At 39.1% G+C, this 19,176-nt stretch overlaps 1 protein-coding gene and 1 long non-coding RNA gene across 4 annotated transcripts; one reads left to right on the top strand and one right to left on the bottom strand.

The window, feature by feature from the left end:
* Positions 1-518: 518 nt before the first annotated feature.
* LOC130181276 (uncharacterized) lies at positions 519-15,549 on the bottom strand. Of its 2 annotated transcripts, none has more exons than XR_008829555.1 (5): positions 14,922-15,549; positions 10,357-10,558; positions 8,691-8,797; positions 7,665-7,807; positions 519-982 (listed from the first exon to the last, which is right to left on the bottom strand). It is a non-coding gene; the product is annotated as an uncharacterized LOC130181276 (long non-coding RNA). The 2 variants fall into 2 exon arrangements; XR_008829556.1 differs by lacking the exon at positions 14,922-15,549 and adding an exon at positions 11,486-11,531.
* cuedc2 (CUE domain containing 2) lies at positions 14,654-19,109 on the top strand. 2 transcript variants are annotated; one of them, XM_056395276.1, is made up of 9 exons: positions 14,654-14,783; positions 15,565-15,669; positions 15,759-15,902; positions 16,022-16,083; positions 16,248-16,393; positions 16,481-16,648; positions 16,750-16,814; positions 16,899-16,959; positions 17,053-19,109. In XM_056395276.1, exons 2-9 carry the CDS (start codon positions 15,596-15,598, stop codon positions 17,197-17,199), a joined length of 867 nt encoding a protein of 288 aa, XP_056251251.1. In that variant the 5' UTR covers positions 14,654-14,783; positions 15,565-15,595; the 3' UTR covers positions 17,200-19,109. The 2 variants fall into 2 exon arrangements, with proteins under 2 accessions (XP_056251251.1, XP_056251252.1); XM_056395277.1 differs by having other exon boundaries at positions 16,260-16,393.
* Positions 19,110-19,176: the final 67 nt, after the last annotated feature.

Below are 19,176 nucleotides of genomic sequence, written 5' to 3' on the forward strand. Positions count from 1 at the left end.
GGTTGAGATATGTAGGTCTTTTGTGAAGGTCCAGAGAGTTGGTTCAGTGGAAGTGGAAGTTCACAAATTGGTAGTTCGGAATAAATTTCTAAAGAAAGTAAGGTTTTTTTTTGTTTTTTTCTTTTCTACTTTTTTGTTTGTTTCATTGCAATTTATGAATTTCCACCACTTCAGCGGCAAGTTTTTGGAATTCATTTCAGATTGACCGCACTCAGAAATCCACTTTTACCGATCTGCCAAGTAGTCTCATATATATTTCAATAACTCTATATCCATCTCTCATGGGTATTTTTTATCCTCTATCCCTTCACAATTTACTTTCCTTTTGTTGCTCCAGAGTAATGTACCTGTTTACCTGTTGGGTGGTCTTGAGCTGGGCTAAACTAAAGCCCCAGTCCCTGCAATCTAAGTGTAGAGTAGCTGCTAATCCGATTTCAGGAAACAGCCAAACCCCCACCTCCCCCTCCCTCGCCTTTCACCATCCAGGCTTACCCCTTCCCCTCAGAGAGGGACGGAAATAAAAGAAAAATGAGTGACAGCAAAGGAGTTGGAGGGAGGAATATTTTAACTGGAAGTTTGGTTATTGAAGTATTTTTCAGTGGGTACTTAAAATATGTAAGGACTACATAACCAGGACTCTTATTATGTATCTGGCCCTTTAATAAGGTGCGACACAAAGAACATATTACCTGCTCACTGACTGGTCTCTCCTCTGAGTCCACTCTGCCCTCTCTGGGACGTTACCGAGGCCAAACATAAAGCGGTGTTTCATGGCGCTGGGGCTTATCTGGCCTCTGAAAGTATGTGAGACATGCCAGGAAACAAAGAAGCGTCTCTGAGCCCACTAGCAGGGTGAGCATATCCCTTTCACGGGCCACACATCTCCCCGGTTTTACTTTATTTGACAGGCTCATGGAGGTTTTCAGTGGAGAAGGTCTGCACCTGGACGGAGACTGACCACGCTACGGCACATGGACCACCACTGCAGAAGGAGAGGAGAGAAACATCAACTCAGTATCATTCTCTAACATATGGGTAGTTTTATCTCTAATAAACGTGAAGCATGTTTGTATTGTAAACCTATTCATTTGAAGATGCAGAGATGACTAATGTTTATATGGTCATGGTCTAAACACAGAGACTAGAAACAGAACCTTAATAGACTCAATATGAAAAAATAACTAATCAATAAGTGTGCAACTTGGATTAAAATGGAGAAATTCATTCAGATTTTTAAGTTTCTTTTAAGTGTTACTTCCTCATAACTTCTTATTTGTTGGAATGATTTCTGTACTTATCAAAGGACAGCTGTGATAAACGTTACAATACATGAACAACACAATAATAGAAACACTAAGATCTGCATTCAAAAAAACATATTTGCAGTAAGATGCAAGTAAAAGTACAAACTCTGAAGAATGGCTCCTTAAGGGATGTTAAAATTATGAATTCTTTTAAGGGGCAAAGTATCTTATTTTCCAATGCTTTTTTAGAATATGTCTTGCAGATGAAACCTTATTCTACTAAGTATAAACACAGGGGGAGAAAGATGAAATGTAAAAGGCACATACAATGGTAATATTAAGCAAAGTAGTCAGTACGTCAAAATTCTATACAGAACACGAGCAAATTGAACGTTTTTTTACTTTCCCATGCTGCCCAGAGTATACTGTAGATTGTAAGATGATTTCTCAAGTGATTTCTATTGCATGACCCATATATGCAGCTTCTTTCCTGAAGAGAGAAGTGGGCCAGAGTGACTGTATACGAGGAAAGCATGGCCTCAACTGGCCAAACATGAGCAGTACAACCCACAGCACCTTCCTAGCTTTCCCCAGTGTTTGCACAGACACTGCCCTGATAGTATGAATCCATGTATTTTATACAAACAAACAAAAAAATAAATAAAGATTTTGATGCATTTCTTTCTAAAAACTTATTTTGAAGCAACGAAAAGAAACAGGATATTAGTATGGCAGACATGTTGCCCTGAGCATAAAGGTGCACAAGGCAATGTCATACTCGCTGTAGTATATTTGACATGGTGAAATCCCACAACACACACATACATGCACACACTTACAAACAGAGTGGTGTTAGGACAGCATTGTGTGTGACATGAGGGGATCAGTGTCACTGTGTCACAGCTGATCCCTGGTGTACTGTAAGACAGCAGAGACCCTCAGGGCCCTTCTTCACTGCTGAGAATACACGAGTCCATTCGGCATCTGTCGCACCCGCTGAAACGCGTACGCACGCGCAGGCATGTGTGTGTGTGTGCGTATTTTACATGCATGCCTCTGTATGCACGTTTGTTTGTCTAGGGTATGCATTTTTTTGTGCATTTCTGATTTTGCAAACTGAATCGTCTTCTTTCATTTCACTAAAAGGCTTCTCCCATACCCTCATCCTACACCCACCCTACACACTTTTTTCCCCTCTCTCATTCTAACCTCCACCACCTGCCATTGTGACTGCCTACCTGATTAACCCCACTCTCCAGAGTTCCTCCTGTGGTTATTTGTCCAGTCTTTAACGACAGGTCGCTCTGGTTGCAGCCACTGATGACCTTGGTGTAGCACTCCTGCCACAGTAGGATTGCTCCATAAACGGTCAGTAAAGACTAACTGTCCGGGGGTTAAAAGCCCCCACTGTCACAAACAAAGGTAAATAACAGTGACTTGGTTGTGATTGTGGTAGAGCTTCTGTTCCTCCTGGTTCTACTCCTCCCTCGGGTTCCTTTATGGAGAATGAGGCTTTATTGCCTGATCAGAGAGTTACTACTCTAAAATACATAATTAGCTTTCTCTATATAGGCTAAACTTTCACACCATAGAGGTTCCTTGTTTGCTTTTTGCAATATTTGTTTGTTTTTTTGTGTGTGTGTTCTTATGAAACTTGTGTCTGAAATGAATTCAGTGCCAACATTAGCAGTGTTGCTCAGTCCACTTTGGTCCAGAGGGAACCATCTCAACAACTAGTTTAACTAGATGGATTGCCATTAGATTTTGTAACATTCACGGCCCCCAGACGATGATTTCTCCTGACTTTAGTGATCTTGTAGCTTTTCCTCTAGTGCCACCAGCAGGTTGACATTTTTGGCTTTTCGTGAAATATGTTGAAAAGTTCCTGATGGATTGCCATGAAGTTTGGCTCACACACTTGTATTCCCCTCAAGATGATTATAACGACTTTGGTGATCCCTCAAATTTTCATCTAGCACCATTATCAGGCTGATTAGTACATAATGACATTCCCATCAGTCTCAGCTGTACCTTGCATTTAGTATTAACTGGCAAATGTTAGCTTGCAAACACACTAAACTAGGATGGTGAACATGATCTGTCAAGTTACATCAGTACTTGACTTTTCCAAAATTTGAAGGGTCCTATGATAAGGCTTTGGCCTTTGAGTGAAAGGGTGTATAGTAATAAACACACAAAATACAGTCAAAAGGTGAATGATGTATGGTTCTCTTACTACATCAGCAACATTTTAAAGCTTTCAAACTCAATAAACAATGGCCAAGAAGACTAACCACTCACTTATTTAACCACTGTGTCTTCATGAGGGCGACTGAGAAAAGTGCTGATCTAACACTTCTATAGTTGCTGTGAAGAGGAGCCTCTTGAAAAGGCACCAAGGAGCTTGGTCCACTCCCTGGGCAGACACAGACAGACTGCTCCAGATTAACTGGTTTTCTTAATGTCTCCTCTCTGGTGGAGTTTCTTTCAGAGGGCTGAGAGGCAAACAGGCCCCAGTGAAAGGCTCACTCCCCATTAGTGGAGGTAAATGGCTCTTCTGTGAGCAACCGGTTAAAGCAGGGTGGGATAAAGGGCCTCTCCACACACTTCTTCAGCCAGATTAGAGAGGTGACTCTTGTCTAGAGCATGTAAGATGTTTATACACGCACAGGGGAGCGCTCTACCGTAGAAACCTCGGCAGCGTCACTTTTACATTTATCATCAGGAATTCATGAGGCTCTTGTCGTCAGCAATGAAACAGCTCATAATGATGCATTTGAAACTCTACTGTACTTTTAATCATGTTTTTATTGCTAGACCTTGAACCCTGGCTTGAATGTTATTATAACTACTGTATCAGTAGTCAAAGTTAGAAGCAAAAAGTTTGACATATGAGTGTCCTGCCAACACATGCAAAATAATTCTTGGAAAACTGGAAAGATTTCAATATAAAGGATTGTTTTTGATAGTTTAGTAAAAAATTTCACACGTCATTATATTATAACTTTTTTTTTTTTTTTAATCTCACGCTGTTTTACATAAGTTGCCAAAATATTTCAATACATCTTTTTTTCCATTCCACTTTTTCAACACAAACTCTTCCTTACTTGTTGAGAGATGGGGAGGGGAAAAAAAACCTGCACCTAATCGCAGGCTCATGGCTTCCTTGCCAGCTACCAGCCCCTGATTGCATTTCAGCCGAGAAGTAAATACTACATGCTCAGTTACCAGGTGAAATCAAGCAGGCAGATGTGTCTGCAGCCTCAGTAGACACTCGCTGGACCCTGCTTCTGTCTACCTGTGCCACAGAGTTTCTAGCCAAGTCAGCTGCTGCTGATCCATGTTGCTGAGTAGGTGTGTGTGTGTGTGTGTGTGTGTGTGTGTGTGTGTGTGTGTATGTGTGTGTGTGTGTGTGAGAGAGAGAGAGAGTGAGAGACAGAGAGAGAGAGAGTGAGAGAGAGAGATAATGAGAGAGAGAAGGTAAATTATCTGACTTTTTAAGAAATAAACTTGGAATTCAGATCTAAGGTAATGAAAAGATTCGTCAGGCCATATTCAAAGTGACAAAAATAATAAAATACAGATCCTCTCTCTGCAGAATCCATCAGGTCTTTTTGTTATGAGGAGTGCACAAAGGAGGAGAGCAGCAGAGGTATGTTTGCCAGAGAAGGGGTGAGAATACAATAGCCCTCCTTCCAAGGGTCTGTAACCATAGACTCTAATAAAGTCACTGCCTGCAAATAAAGAGCCACTGCTCAGCTCAGGTTACAACAAGGGCGGCATTATACAACTCGGCTCTGTTTTGAAGAACACCACCACATGCTGGAGAGCAACGAACAGAGCTCAGTGCACATTATCTAAAAAAGAATGATCCAATAATATCCTATTTTATTGTCATTTGTAGAAAGTCCTAAGACTGGCTGTGTGAACTTTTACATCCATATGCTGTCAGATCTGAACCAAGGAGCATAATCTGCCCTAAACAAATACTCACTGTCAGTTTTATTAAGTTTTACTCACAGACTTTGATTGTTTTGTTTAACAAAAATTCACTACATCACTCACCATGTTAAAAAATCGGTTCTTCTTTGGGACATTTTGAAAGAAGTAAACGATCAGGCTGTATGAGACGACCAACTGATTGGTTCATCTCTTTCTATAACAACTGGTCAGGATGAAATGGATTACTATCCCACAATGCTCTAAAAAAAATGTGACTACATGCTGTAAATTAACCTGCAGGATATTTCAACATTTGTTTAAATGATTAAAACAGCAGTAAAGGGGTGTTTCTTTTAATAGTTTAAATGTGAAACTGCAGCATTTACAACTGAATTAACCTAAAACAGTTTGAGGTAAAACTCGACTCCCCCTCATAAACTCTTGTCTGTATTGTGTCAAAAGTTGCATCCAGCCAAAGTTTGATGGAGCCTGTCTTTGCAAATTTCAGGCCTCCCTGTTGCTAAAGGTTGTGACCCCGCTTTTTATTTTTCCCGGGGCTGTTGGGTTAATGAAGTAACAACAAACTGGGCCTGCGGCTAATTTGGAGTGGCACTTCCTGGCTCCTCCTGTCTCCACGAAGACGTATTTCATTTTCTCTTATCTCTGCCTCGGTCATGTGGCTTTCCGCATGGACGCCCGTGTCTCCCCCAGTTGCGCGCCTAATGGAAACTTCGTTAATGTCATTAATCTGCGGACCAGGACACGAACCAAACACGTTTAACCTCTCTGGGCAGGCCTCTGCCACTGACGCTGTGGTGACTGTCCACACACTGTACTTGTGGCTCAGTGTGACGCGTAACCATATGAGATTCTCTAGTCCACACCAATTGAAGCCACTTTAAAGCCATTTCAAACTACCATGGGACTGGCACCCGACATTGTAAAGCCTTATATAAAATGAATGTTCTAATGTGTTTTAATTAGTTTACTGAGATCAAAATGTTAGATGGATCCCTGCATCCTTCAGTTTCCACTGAATATTCATCTTTTCTAATCAGCCTCACATGAGTGAATGAGGGTTTATAGACGACAGCAATCTCACTTCCACTATGCACATTTAAACAATGGTAATGTCAAAAGACTGCTTAATGACTAATCAGGTGGCTGGGATTCATGCCTCATTCATACATTCCACCAGCTCCATGAATGGACACTCTCAGCCACACATGTCATATACTTTCATTCATAAAGAAGAAAACAGGAGAGGGGAGCGAGGTTGAAAAAAAAAAAAAAACAGGAATCTGTCTAGTAGGATGGGTAACCCAGGGGACATTTTCTTTTGTGTGGCGCTCAGCTTATGGGGCCAAATGCCAGCAGGCTTACCTCCACACTGTCTGTCTGTGTGTGTCCCCTTTTCCTTTGCACACAGTAATTAGGAGGATCTTAATGGAGAGGGGGTTTATTAGTGTCTGAGGAAGGCTTTAAACGTCACTTTAATTAAGGGGGATTCGGCAGACAGCTTGTGTGGCGATGTCACCCGTTTTATAAAATCCTTGTTTGGGCACAACAGGAAAATAGAAGTGGGTATTTAAAAGGAAGGGGGGGGGGGACGCTTTCCAGAGGAAGGCCGTCTAGACCTGCGGTCAGAGACAGAATAGATAGTCTGACCCTGGCTGAGCATTAAGATGACGGTCATTATCTGCCAAGAAATTCCACATGTGCACGCAGGGAGCAACACCACCCCCTCCTCCCCCAGAAAAAAAAAAAAAAAAAAAAATCAGCCAAATAAACCGTCCACCCCTCTGAAACTGTTTCATTCAAAAGATAACCTCAGTGCTAAAATTTTGAGGGGATTAATTTATTCTCAGCATATCCTATGGCCATTCATGCAGGATATAAAATCCTAGATTATTTCCTGCTTGGTTAACCCGCATCCGGCCAGTCCCTCTCACAAAGCCATTCTAATGTTGCCATTAGTTATGCTCCTCTGGTGGCCAAAAGATTGATCCCAGAGACTTGGAATCCAATAAATGTGTACATGAATGGCAGAGGGAGATAACACGTTTCTCACAGATAGAGCGAGGGGCCGATCAGTGCTGAAACATGATTGGAAAAAGATGATTAACGATATAATATTTGAAAATAAACTCAACATTACATTCAGCATTACATTTTTCAATAAGCTTTTCTTTGCCTTGTCCTTTTTTCTTTTTTATGATCTTAGATTTAATATATTATTTACACTTTTCAGATTTTGGGTAAACATCACTGTTACCTGACTTAAAACTTGAAAATGGACTGAAAGGCTGGAATAGAAAAAAAACATTTAATGTGTTAGGCATGTTGTTAATTTTAAAAAGATTCAATAAGGATTTATATTTGATGAGAAAAACAGAAAAAAATTGAAGGAAGCTTCTAAGTCAAAACAAAACAAATAAAGGAAACTATCCCAACAACCACAAGAGAGCATTTACTCACTCATAAAAGCCAGCGTGTCACACACATCATGAGGCTATAAACGTAGAGTCTTCCACAATAACTGCAGCTGCTGGGAGCCTACAGAGGGGATCTGATAATGGGCCCGAGGGGAAACGACAACGTGCTCAGGGACCAGGGATTGTCTGGAAGACAGATAAGAAGACACAGGAACAGGTTATCAGCTAGTTTATGAGGTGTCACTCTGCTCAAACACTCACCTGTTCTGCAGGAAAATCATAGAGTCACAAACAGGCGTCCCATTAATTCATGCAGGGATCTTGCTGTTATGGTTCATTTAAATGTAGACAGCTTTTACACCTTTTAAACCAGGTCACATACGCAATGTTTAGATTCCTTTGTATAGAATCTGCTCAATTTTGTTGATAAATAAATAAATAAAATAAAATAAAATGAAGATATTTCATAGAATATAAACATTAAAAAGAAATTATTTTTGAAGTAATGAAAACTGAATATGGTTGTTATCCTCAGACTCATGACACATACAGTGAAATAATATGTCAGGATTTGCAATGTAAACCCATGTGACAGTCAAACAACTCAGAGCAGGTTCTTGTGAATCGCAGGAAATATTATGTCCATCCAGAACTGTTTTTTTTTTTTTTTTTTTTTTTGTCTAACACTGTTATCAGAGGAAATTGCCAGTAAAATGTCAGTTTTCCGCTTTTCACTTTAAGATACATACCGTATCTTAAAGTTAGATGCGCTGTCAAACTGTGGCTGTATACTCAATTGTCACAATGAATTTATTATTATTATTATTTTTTAATTGACCCCAATGCAGTAATTTTCCCGTTTTATGGGGTCCTTAAAACATTGAAAAACATATAGCAGAGCATGGAATTAACATCTATTCAAAACTTGACGTAATCTGTCTGAATGCAACCTTTATAATTTTATCAAAAACGATTATTTGACATTGTGTCTTGTATGAACAGTAGTGTTAAGCAGTGAAAAAAGGAATTAGGTGAGAGAGCTGCCTGACTCAGACAAATGGCGGCTGACCTGGGAGTACATAGAGGTGATGTGCCCTGTGGCACCACTGGACAGGTGCTTTCAAAACACTTCCTGTGTAGGTGGAGAACAGTGGCGTAACTGCACCCTGGGCCATTCTAAACAAAAAAAAAGTCACAAAAGAGCATTTGTTGACAATATAGTTCAAGGGTATCAACCTTTTATACTTATCACTTCCTGTTGCACTTGTGTACGGCATATAGTTGAGTTTATTTATATGAAATTACACTGATTGCTTCATTCAGTCATACAAAGCTGACAGAATGGAGGACTACAGTTGGTATTTTATTTTTAATGCAAAAAGAAATTTCATTTTCCACAATGAAATCAATCTAAATAATAAAACACAATGCCAATTTCTCTTTTCCAGTGACTTCTTCCATAAATGATAACGATCACCACATCATGAATAATTAAAGAGTATTTTTGGTTATCATCTTTCAGCAGCTTGTCCTAATGTACAGGGAACGTATGCTTACTGAAATGGTTAATTGCAAAATATTTGTAAAAACTTTCCTTTGTCATATCACTCACGGTGCATTATAGTTTACTTTTACATTAGATAACATAGTTACATGACATGCCTCATTGTGCAGACCACAATGCCTCTAAATCAGAGAGAAATGTTCCTTTCCATGAAAAAAAAAAAAAAATAAATGTAAAAACACAGCCCCACTGTAGGCTGCTCAGCTGCATGGCTACATTCTCCAGATTTTTTATTATTATTCTTTCACCCACATAAATGATCAAAACAAATGACTATCTCTGTGCAAAGAAAAGACGGAGCCCACAAAAGGGAGTCTGACAGCCATTTCCACAACAGATGTTTTTACAGAGGGGTGTCTTCTCTCCACTGAGCAGTCTCACACATGAGAGACCCCCAAAAGCTTCAGAGAAACGTCCAGAAAACCAACATGTAAATTTGTAACTGCCATGTCTCAGACTAGCGGTCCCACGCCAATTTTATGTCTTTAGGAGAAAAAAAAAAAACAAGGAAAATAAGAAATATCCAAATATACATATCAGCATGGATGATTTAAAAAGGCAGAGGGACAGAGTTAGAACTTCAATATCAGAAAAAGACAACAGACAACATTGTTATGTGTTATCATGAAAAGATAAGTCGCTATTGATCCAGATTGTGGGCAAAGGCTGCACTATTGACAGGAAGACAGAATATGTCGGAGCGGCAATATTTCATACATTTGGCCTGTTCACTCCATCACTGTGAGAGGGTGTTTTTCTGGGCTGTATATAATAACACGTGTGCTCTTTATTTCCCTCAGATCAATGGTAATGCGAGGGGGGCCACATAAGATGGATGCCACGGGCAGGTTAACCTATCGACTGCTGAACAGAGACACACAGAGCAAGACAAGGGAGACCAACCCATTTACTGAGATGAACCCAAGCTGGTTGTTTTTTGTATTGCCCTGCTTATTGCACCCATTTGTTGCAGCTTATTATGTCTAACAAAACTCTACATCTGGAAAATATCATTTACTTTCACAGGTTTCTCTAATGTTTATACAGCTCTGAGGTCCTGTCAGTGTTTCTCTATTAAATATAGTCGAGCAATGTGATATAGAGACATAAACATTTTTGCTTTAAGCCTAATGGTATATATGTCCTGTCTAACCCTGCAGTCCTTGTGTACCCTGTGACTGTGGAAAAAGTGGCAATGCGCTGCCTGGTGACCACTTCCTGCAGACAGGACGGGAGGCAGACGGGAGGGCAGGCTAGCCCTCACAGGTGGCCCGGATCTGGATCAGGTCAGCCCTCGCCCTCGCCCTCGGACAACCAGCCAGCTAATCTCACGCTCATGCTCCGAGTCTCTTCGAGTCACCAACACCCCAGCTCTGGATAAAGAGAAAAAAAAAAAAAAGAAAAAAGTGTAAAGGTAAAATTTAATTGAAAACATATGCCAACTTTGATTTCACAAGTGTTGTCAATACTGTACTTTTGTCAAAATCCACACAATAACGCTTTGAATCATACGACCTTCAAAACCAAGCAGAGAGAGGTGAAATGATAAGTCTTATATTTGATTAAAGATGGGTGGTGATTGTGAAGGAGGCCTTATATTGTAAAAGTTTCAATTAATTAAACTGCACTGTGCTTGAATTCACTCTGTAAATGTGTCTTTTGTAATGCTGTAGAACAGATATGTTAAGTGTTTAAAATTTTTTAACAAATTCTCTCTCCAAATAATGTGCTGATCCCATCTCTGCTGCACAGGTGATTCAACTGAAAAATATCAGATAATTCTGTGCCTTTCTATTGTGGATGCAATGCTACACATTCACTAAGAAAATATAATAAAATCTAAATACGAAGTCACTCTGGCTGAACTGCAAATCGAACGTTAATAGAATAATACTGTTCCGACAGACAGCGCCGAGCATTATTGTCTAAAGTTAGGTAAAGGGTAATTAATTTGGCAGTAAATCATTCAGTGTTTTGGGGACTCTGATGAGAATTGTAAAATTAATTTATTTTTGCTCAGACATCCCCCGGCCAACCCCCCCCCCCCCCCCCCCCTCACCCCCCTCCTATCCCCACTGTCTGTGTGAAAATGGAAATCTGTGCCACCAGTACAATATCCACATTATGTGCCCTGACTCAACATTGTTGCATGACATGCTTGATTGTACCCCAGCATATAGGAGCAGAAATGTGTAAACATATCATTAGCACATATTAAAGTTTCTCTTTCACTTGCAACAGTGTGTAGTGTAATGAGTTTGTGGGTTTTTTTAATTATTTATTCTGTTTCAATAAAATACCTGTTAGAAACTTGTAGAAAAATCTTGTCCTCATGCCTAAAAACAGAAGATATACAGTCATTTCCAAATTCAAACGTGCTTTAAATAAATCTTATGAAGATATATTTAGTCGAATATTTTACTGCCACACTATTTAAACTCAACCCTCAATGGAAAGTTTAAATAATGTGGCTTGAGGCTAGCAGTTCAAAATGGGTCTTATTATTGATGGTATGTCATTTGTATTGATCCGGCTTATTGTATATGTGTTTAAATGTGATTATACAGTGAGTACACAGCTGGATATTTGCATGTTTCTCAGGATTGTGATGCAGCAATAGCAGGAGAGCAAGACAAATTATCAAAAAATAATATCTATTTAATATTATCCTTTAATATAATCTGAAATTTTGTTTTGCAATGGATTCATTTCAACATAGTTGGAAAAACGGTTTGGTGCATGAGCTGAGTGCATGCACGTACAGTATGTCTCCCTCTCACAAAAGCAACTGCTAACGACTGTATGCAAAAAGATGGGAAGTCCTTGCTCACAAAGGCGAATTAGAAAAACTGACCAAACTATAGCAATCAGAGTTGTTGTTCCCAAAAACTGGGATTAAAGTGAAGCTGAAAAATATCCTTCTTCCAAAACATCAGCTACACTTCTTTTGATAATGGCTACAACCCAAATTTAAGCACAAGAATGTTGCTTCTTCACTGGTGAACTACTCACAACCTTTGTGTCTTAATGTTGATGTGTGCTATAGAACGAGTTTTGAAAAATAAGATTATTTCATCCCAAGATGCTAGAAACTAATGCAAATCTGATAATAGCAATGAATTTCCTTTGTTGTTTTGTTGCTACTGGAGGATCTCAAAAGCAAACCATCTCTCAGAATTGGATGAGGTCCTGCTGTCACCAATAACTCAATGCTGCCACCTAGTGCTGGGCCGGAAAAAAAGGGGAAATTCTATAGTGTCAGCTTTATTATGTCTGTCAGCATGAGCTCATATTTACAGCTGAATGTTGAACTGGAGAAGTAGAAAAACATTATATACAGGGTGGTTTTGAGAACATTAAATTTTGTTTGGGCATAAATGTGACACCGCAGTTAAGATTTTGCTTTGTTGGTAAAAGTGTAAGCAAATGTTGCCTGAAGCGCGAGTCTGTACAATTTTAACACAAGTGTGACCGCGTTATTACAGTATATTGATGCTACTCAATGTGTGCAAGTGCATCAATATGTGTTATATGGCTTGGAGGCTGTTCTCAGTGTCAGCTGTTATCACACACGGAGAAAAACAAGATGCTCTCCTCTGCTGTACATTTTACACGCCCCCCCCCCCCCCCCCCCTCCCAGATACCTCAGCCCCACCTGTCTAGCCATGAGCTCAGGGTTGAAACAGAGTTCAGCCAAGTTGAGGATTGTTCTTGCTTGTTTTATCAGTGGCGTGTACCATATTTCCTGATGAAATACTACAGCCGGCAAGAGATACTGCCAAGGGAGCAAGAAAACAATTGAATGGGCATTAATGATTTACATGTACATATCTGCTATAATACCAACACAGGCGGAGGTAACTGAGAGCAGGCTCTGATGGCATCATTGATGCTGCCTCAGATAACACCTTGATCATCAACTATGTATGGATCTGGCAAAAGATATAAGATAATGTCCCACTGAGAGTAGACTTTTTGCTGCTCTAATGTAGACTAGGCTAGTGTTGAGACACTGAGTCAGGAACCAAAGAAGATTCAAAGAAAGCTTTGCAATCATTGACGAGAAAGTCTTAACCAAACCTGTGCATGATTGACTAAAAGTCTTGCTTCTCAGTGGAAAATAAGAGCACATGAAAAGGATTTCATATTTTAGAGAAGGCTATTATACCTTGAGCAGTTGTTGGACACCACTTATTAGAGTGACCAACAAAGATTTTGCTTTGTGTGTGTGTCTTTTTTGTTCCATCTTATTTTGCTTTGCTTTTGAGTCATGCTTAACTTTTTTCCAAGCAGGGACAACAGATTAATAGTTTATTATTTTGTGCTGCCTTAAAATGCTAAAATGTTATTGTTAAGTAGGAGGTTCAGATTTGATTCAATATCACCATGGGCATTGGGTCAGGATGCAGGATGAAGGAATGGAGGCCATCAAACATATATCCATTCCAATAGAAGGTTTATTCTCAGTTAATTATTTCAATATGAAAAATGAAGACATGTGGGCTGTGAACTAAAATTAGTAAAACAAATCCAAATAGTCTCACTATATACTTACAAAGAAGGGTCTCTGAGACTAACAAACAAACCAACCTCTTACCAGAAACTGCCACCCCGAGTGAAGGTGAAAAAAAAAGAGTCAATGTCTGTAGTGCCCAGGTGAACTCTATCAGGTAAATAAGGGGTGGAGGGTGAGAAAACAAGAGCCAACTGGTGATAAGGAAAGGAAAGGAATTGAGGTAGGTGAAGAAAGGAAGAGGGAAATCAAAGATAATAGGGATCCTTATTACAATTATATATTAAGTGTATGTTCCCCTTAATCAATACATCACAGGTATGATGTACGGGATGGCTTAATAACAATTTGAAATATGAACTATTGTTGTAAAAAATATAGTCTGGTTTCTGTAATGACGACTATTGTTACCCAAATAATGGCTGCATTTTAATTGTTTAATTTAGTTCATGCAAAATTATATAAACAAAGAGAAGAAGAAGAAAAATTAAAATAAAAAATAAATAAAAAATTGGGGTTGTAGATTGTAGATTGTAGATGACCATTAGTCTTGATAGCCTGCTTTTTCCTCCATGTAATGTAGGCAGTAACTAACAATTATTATCGGTGTCAATTAACAGTTGTTTTTTTTGTTGTTTTTGTTAGGTTTTTTTTTATTAATTGATTTGTTGTTTGGTGTAAAAATGTAAGACAATCGTGACAGTTCTTCTGTCGATCAACTAATCTATTGATCGACCAATCGCTTCAGTCATTTTATAATACTATAATAAATAAGTGTCATATTTGCATTGAAATTGTGCATATTAGGGTTTTATGGCTTCTGTATTTTTCATTAGCACTAACACATCGCTTTTCTGTAACTATTGTTACACACAGTGTTTCAATTTCATGTGCAATAACAATATATATACATTTATAGCAGATCTGTATTTAAACTGGGCTGTTTACAATCAAAGGAAATGACGTGCTAATGTTTTGAATCGTGCGGGCCAACAAGCAGCACGGATAACCACTGCATTGACCAGCCTCCCCCTACTACATTTGGGGATAACTTTGAGCTTCATGTCCCCATAATTTCTGCCACAGTAAGTTTTACTCCATTAAAAGTCGCCCCGATATAAATACCCGAGGTCGGTTTAGCAGCAAGCGTTAACCGTTAGCTAGCAGTTATTGTCCGCTAACAAAAAAAACACTAAGCTAGCGCTAGTTCGCTAACAACCTACCGTTATTTCTTTCAGAGGTTACGAAGATGAAGGTGAAGCTTGTTGGTGACAGGGCACTGATAATGTGGAGAAAATACGTGGGTGAAAGAACTGTCTGAATGAGGTGGATACTAGCAAACGATGATAGCTTAGCCGTGGCGTTAACCATTAGTGGTCAAGTACCATCCGATTAGCTGTAATGCTAATGCTTGGAAACAAAACCAACGTAGCAAGATTATTATGTTGTACTACATGAGTGCAAAGCAAAAACGTTTTTTAATGACGTTAGTGACCTGCAGCTATAATATAAATGAATTACGTTGTGTAGCAAAGGCGTAAAGTAGCTTCCTCGACGAAATTAATGTCAATTGTAGCTGCATCCTGTCTTATCTTCTTCTGACGATCTTTGTTGAAATTCATCGTGAAGTGAAAGATGTTTGTGCCAAAAAGTAAAAGCTGACCGCCGTGCTATGACAGCAGTTAGACAAGCTTTCACAACCAGGCTTTCGTAAGAGAAATGCTTTGGTAACATCCTTATGTCATTCTGAGCTGGTGGTGTGCCTTATTTGGTGCACGGATGACAACTGCTGTTTGGTTATTTGAGGTTTGCAGTCACTGCTGCTCATTTTAACACCCTCCACCATCTGCTGTACCCCAACTCCAGCACTTCCTCGGCAGCACAGTAGGAGAACACAATGGACCTCCACAAAATCATCCACAGTGCGATGCACGAATTTATTCAGATGTACATCCCCGATGCAGATCTCAGGTAAACAATCCCCCCTTGTGTTGCATCCTTACAGAAGGGGTATAGTTCAATCACTTTTACAGTAACTTCTTTTTTACCATTCAATGCAGCACACTGGATGATGTTCTTCTGTCTTACATCACTGGAGTCCTGGAGGATCTTGGCTCCCAGCAGAGTGTGGAGGAGAACTTTGACGTGGAGGTCTTCGGAGAGATGCTAGAAGCTTACATACCTGGCTTTGCTGAGATTGACAGGTAAACAAACTGCCACGCTTTTTCCTGTATATTCTGATTGTATAGTGGGTGTTAAACAAGACCAGACAACTACATTATTCTGTCCTTTGGTTATTACAAAGGTGTTTTTTATTTTACAGTGTAAAGGTCTGTGAAATGATGTTCAGCTTGGCTTCAAAACTAGCCACTGCTCGCACCTCAGGTACTACATTTATTATTATCTCTGATACAAACAGTGTTGTTGCAGTCTTAAACTTTCCAAATGGTTTCTTCATTTACATAATATTGCCAAAAGAGTCATCAAAACAAAACCTTGCTGGGCAGTGACAGCCCCTAAACCGTTGTGTGCTGATGATAATTTGTTAGTTTCCTTTTTAGCTGATGAAGAAAACGACGTGCCTAAGGCAACGACAGATGATATTTCATTGAAACTCACCACAATGCCCAGTGAACCTCCACCAGGAAGAGAAACACAGTGCCTTAAAACACAGACAGAGGGCGCCACTGCCAAGGTGATCATTTCAGTGCACATCAGCACATTATTTTCTTTTTCTTGATGCATTTGAATTTTGAAGTAATGTAAATGTGCATATGTCCAGCTACCAGTGTCAGAGTGGGAGGCCCAGGAGCAGCACCTGCTGGAGATGTTTCCCAAGTGTAGTCTGTCCGAGGCTCGTAGTGCCCTATCTATTGCCAAAGGAGACATGGAGGAAGCTGTGCGTCTTATCATAGAGGGCGATGTCCAACTCAGCCCCACTCCTCTTAATGTGAGTCTCTGCCAAAACACACAGAAACTCTCTCACTTTGTTTCATGTCAGCTGCTGCCTAAGTTGTATAAATCTGATTTGATGGTGTCCTGTTGCCTCAGGTAAACCATGGGAAAAGTATTTCCTCAGTGGCGGACCAGAAACTGAAAGAGAGCATCCTTGAGAAGTGAGTAAGGTTGCTATTATGCTGTAAAGAGCAGAACTGGCCTCACTTCTTTGTTTCAGTGTTTATGACTATGTTTCTCCATAGGTACATGCTGGTGGACAGGGAGGATGACAAAAAAACGCACCGGCCTGTCGCCCCCAAAGATGTAAGTCTCTGGTTATACTCCATATCCACAGTGTAACTTTATCAAATGCCTTTCATACAATAAAACCGGTGCATTCTGGTGTGATTTCGGCAGGCTCCAAAGAAGCTGGTGCGGTACCACGGTAATCAGGTGGTAACCACAAAGGGAGAGCGATATCAACTTGTGAAGAAAAACGAGACAGAGGACATGAAGAAGACATACGTCAACCTCAAGCCCGCTCGCAAGTACAGATTCCATTGATGAAGAGCACAACACTGTAAGAGCAGCTACTGACAATATTGTTTACACTATTATTAATTTATCAAGTCCATTTAGCCTAAATTTGCTAGATTTTTTTCCCAAGTAAAGGAACATATTTGTTAGTGTCAGTGGCTTATTTGAATAAAATGTTACCATTGTATGCCTTGGTTAAAACGTGAAATTACAGTGTTTCAGTTGTTCCTTTTAGTTCATTTTAGGAACTTTTGAAATTTTGTGTGATATTTTGGTGGGGATGTTGTTACTTGTGTTCCAGTTTGTGTAACAGCCTAAGCTATATACGTTTTGCCATCTCAGCAGGTCTGATGTTGCACTGACGTTACTGTTGCTTTTTTTAACCACATAACGTTTTTATTTTAATTTTTTTATCATTATTATTTTTTGTATTGTCTTTTCACGTAGCACACTATAGATTCAAAATTATGACATGACATTATAGAGATGAACCTATTTTATTTTCTGTAAATAAGTTCTAGTGGTGCTGTAAAATTTCTGGACATTACAAGTCACAACTGATTTTTATGTACATATGAAATTTAAATCATTGATGCCAATTTTATTTAAAGTTCTATTTTTACATCATACAGAAATAGTGCTGTCAAAATGTTTTGTCAAACCTTGTGTTTTGGACAATTTGTTGTGCTACAAAATTGTTTTCAGATGAAACTTTTGTCCGAGACAAATTTTTTAAAGAACATTTGTACAGCGTGAAGCCGCAGCAGTCGTCAAGTCTTTGATATGCGGTCTCCCTTGGTTCACAAGAGAAAGACCATAGTCCAGATTTGTTTTTATCACCTTCTATCATATCGCTTAGGGCAAATAAAGAAAGGTTATGTGATAATATGCAATGTTTTACACTATATAAAGTTATTTTTGTTGTTTATAACTAAAAATGGAAAAACAGAAAAACATTAATTAACATTAAACAGTAATAGTGAAAAAAACTGAAACATGATGAGTTTGGCTCAAAGCCATCCAAAAGTGTGACTTAGAAACCTGCCGCTGCGACCCGACAGACCTATGAGTCCTGAGCAGCCTAGTTATGATTAAACAAGGGGCAGCAATTATTTCCACACACCTTTTTAATATAATTGTATTACTCGACTGTAATGGAAAACACTATAACTATCAATAAAGTATTTGTTAATTTTCTAGCACAACAAATTCAATTCTCAAGGGGTGCACTGAGTATTAGAGCACTATAAAATTCTGGCATAATGAAGTGGAGGACTGTGGTTGCCCCTTAAATGTTAACCGCAACATGCTGCTGGAGGACTTGATTTTAAAGTTCATTCCACAGCATTATCTTTATTTTTGATATAGATGTTTAGATTTGCAAAGTCTCAGATCATGCATTTTAGTGTGAAGAGGCGCTGTTTTGTGATTTCAGGGTCCATTTACATGATGTTACTAATGTGGTCCTCTTGGCTCCTTTCATCTCATTTGTGTGCTGTGAATTTTGCTCCGCTTGTGATTGTTGGTTGTGGTATTTCAGATTGTGATTGATTATTATTTCTTGTTAATTGTATATTAGGATAAATGGGTTGGTCAGGTTTTTTTTTTTTTTTTTTTTTAGATATACCAGGTGTTTATTTGTGTTCCCTCCTGCATCCATTTGGAGCAGCTATAAGAAATTGTTTTTGATTGGTGGTATAATATAGTTTTCCAAAGTGTAGGTGTAACACAATCAAGTGTTAAAAAGATGTGTTGTTACTGATACTTGTCATTATCAGCAGCAATGTTGTCTTCAATTACTATATGATGGTGTTACAGTAGAGCATGGAACGGGTTTACTGAAGCCGTTTAGTCACAACTGAGTTTTAACCCCTCGCTTTGAGAAACCACTGACGCACAATTTGTAGTAAATAAATACTAATTTTTGTAGACTACCATTCCGATTGTATTCTTTGATTTATTCACTCATGTTGCAGAAGGGACTAATTCAAGAACTCATCACAT

The sequence above is a fragment of the Seriola aureovittata genome, chromosome 14 (genome assembly GCF_021018895.1).
Source record: "Seriola aureovittata isolate HTS-2021-v1 ecotype China chromosome 14, ASM2101889v1, whole genome shotgun sequence".
Lineage (NCBI taxonomy): Eukaryota > Metazoa > Chordata > Actinopteri > Carangiformes > Carangidae > Seriola > Seriola aureovittata.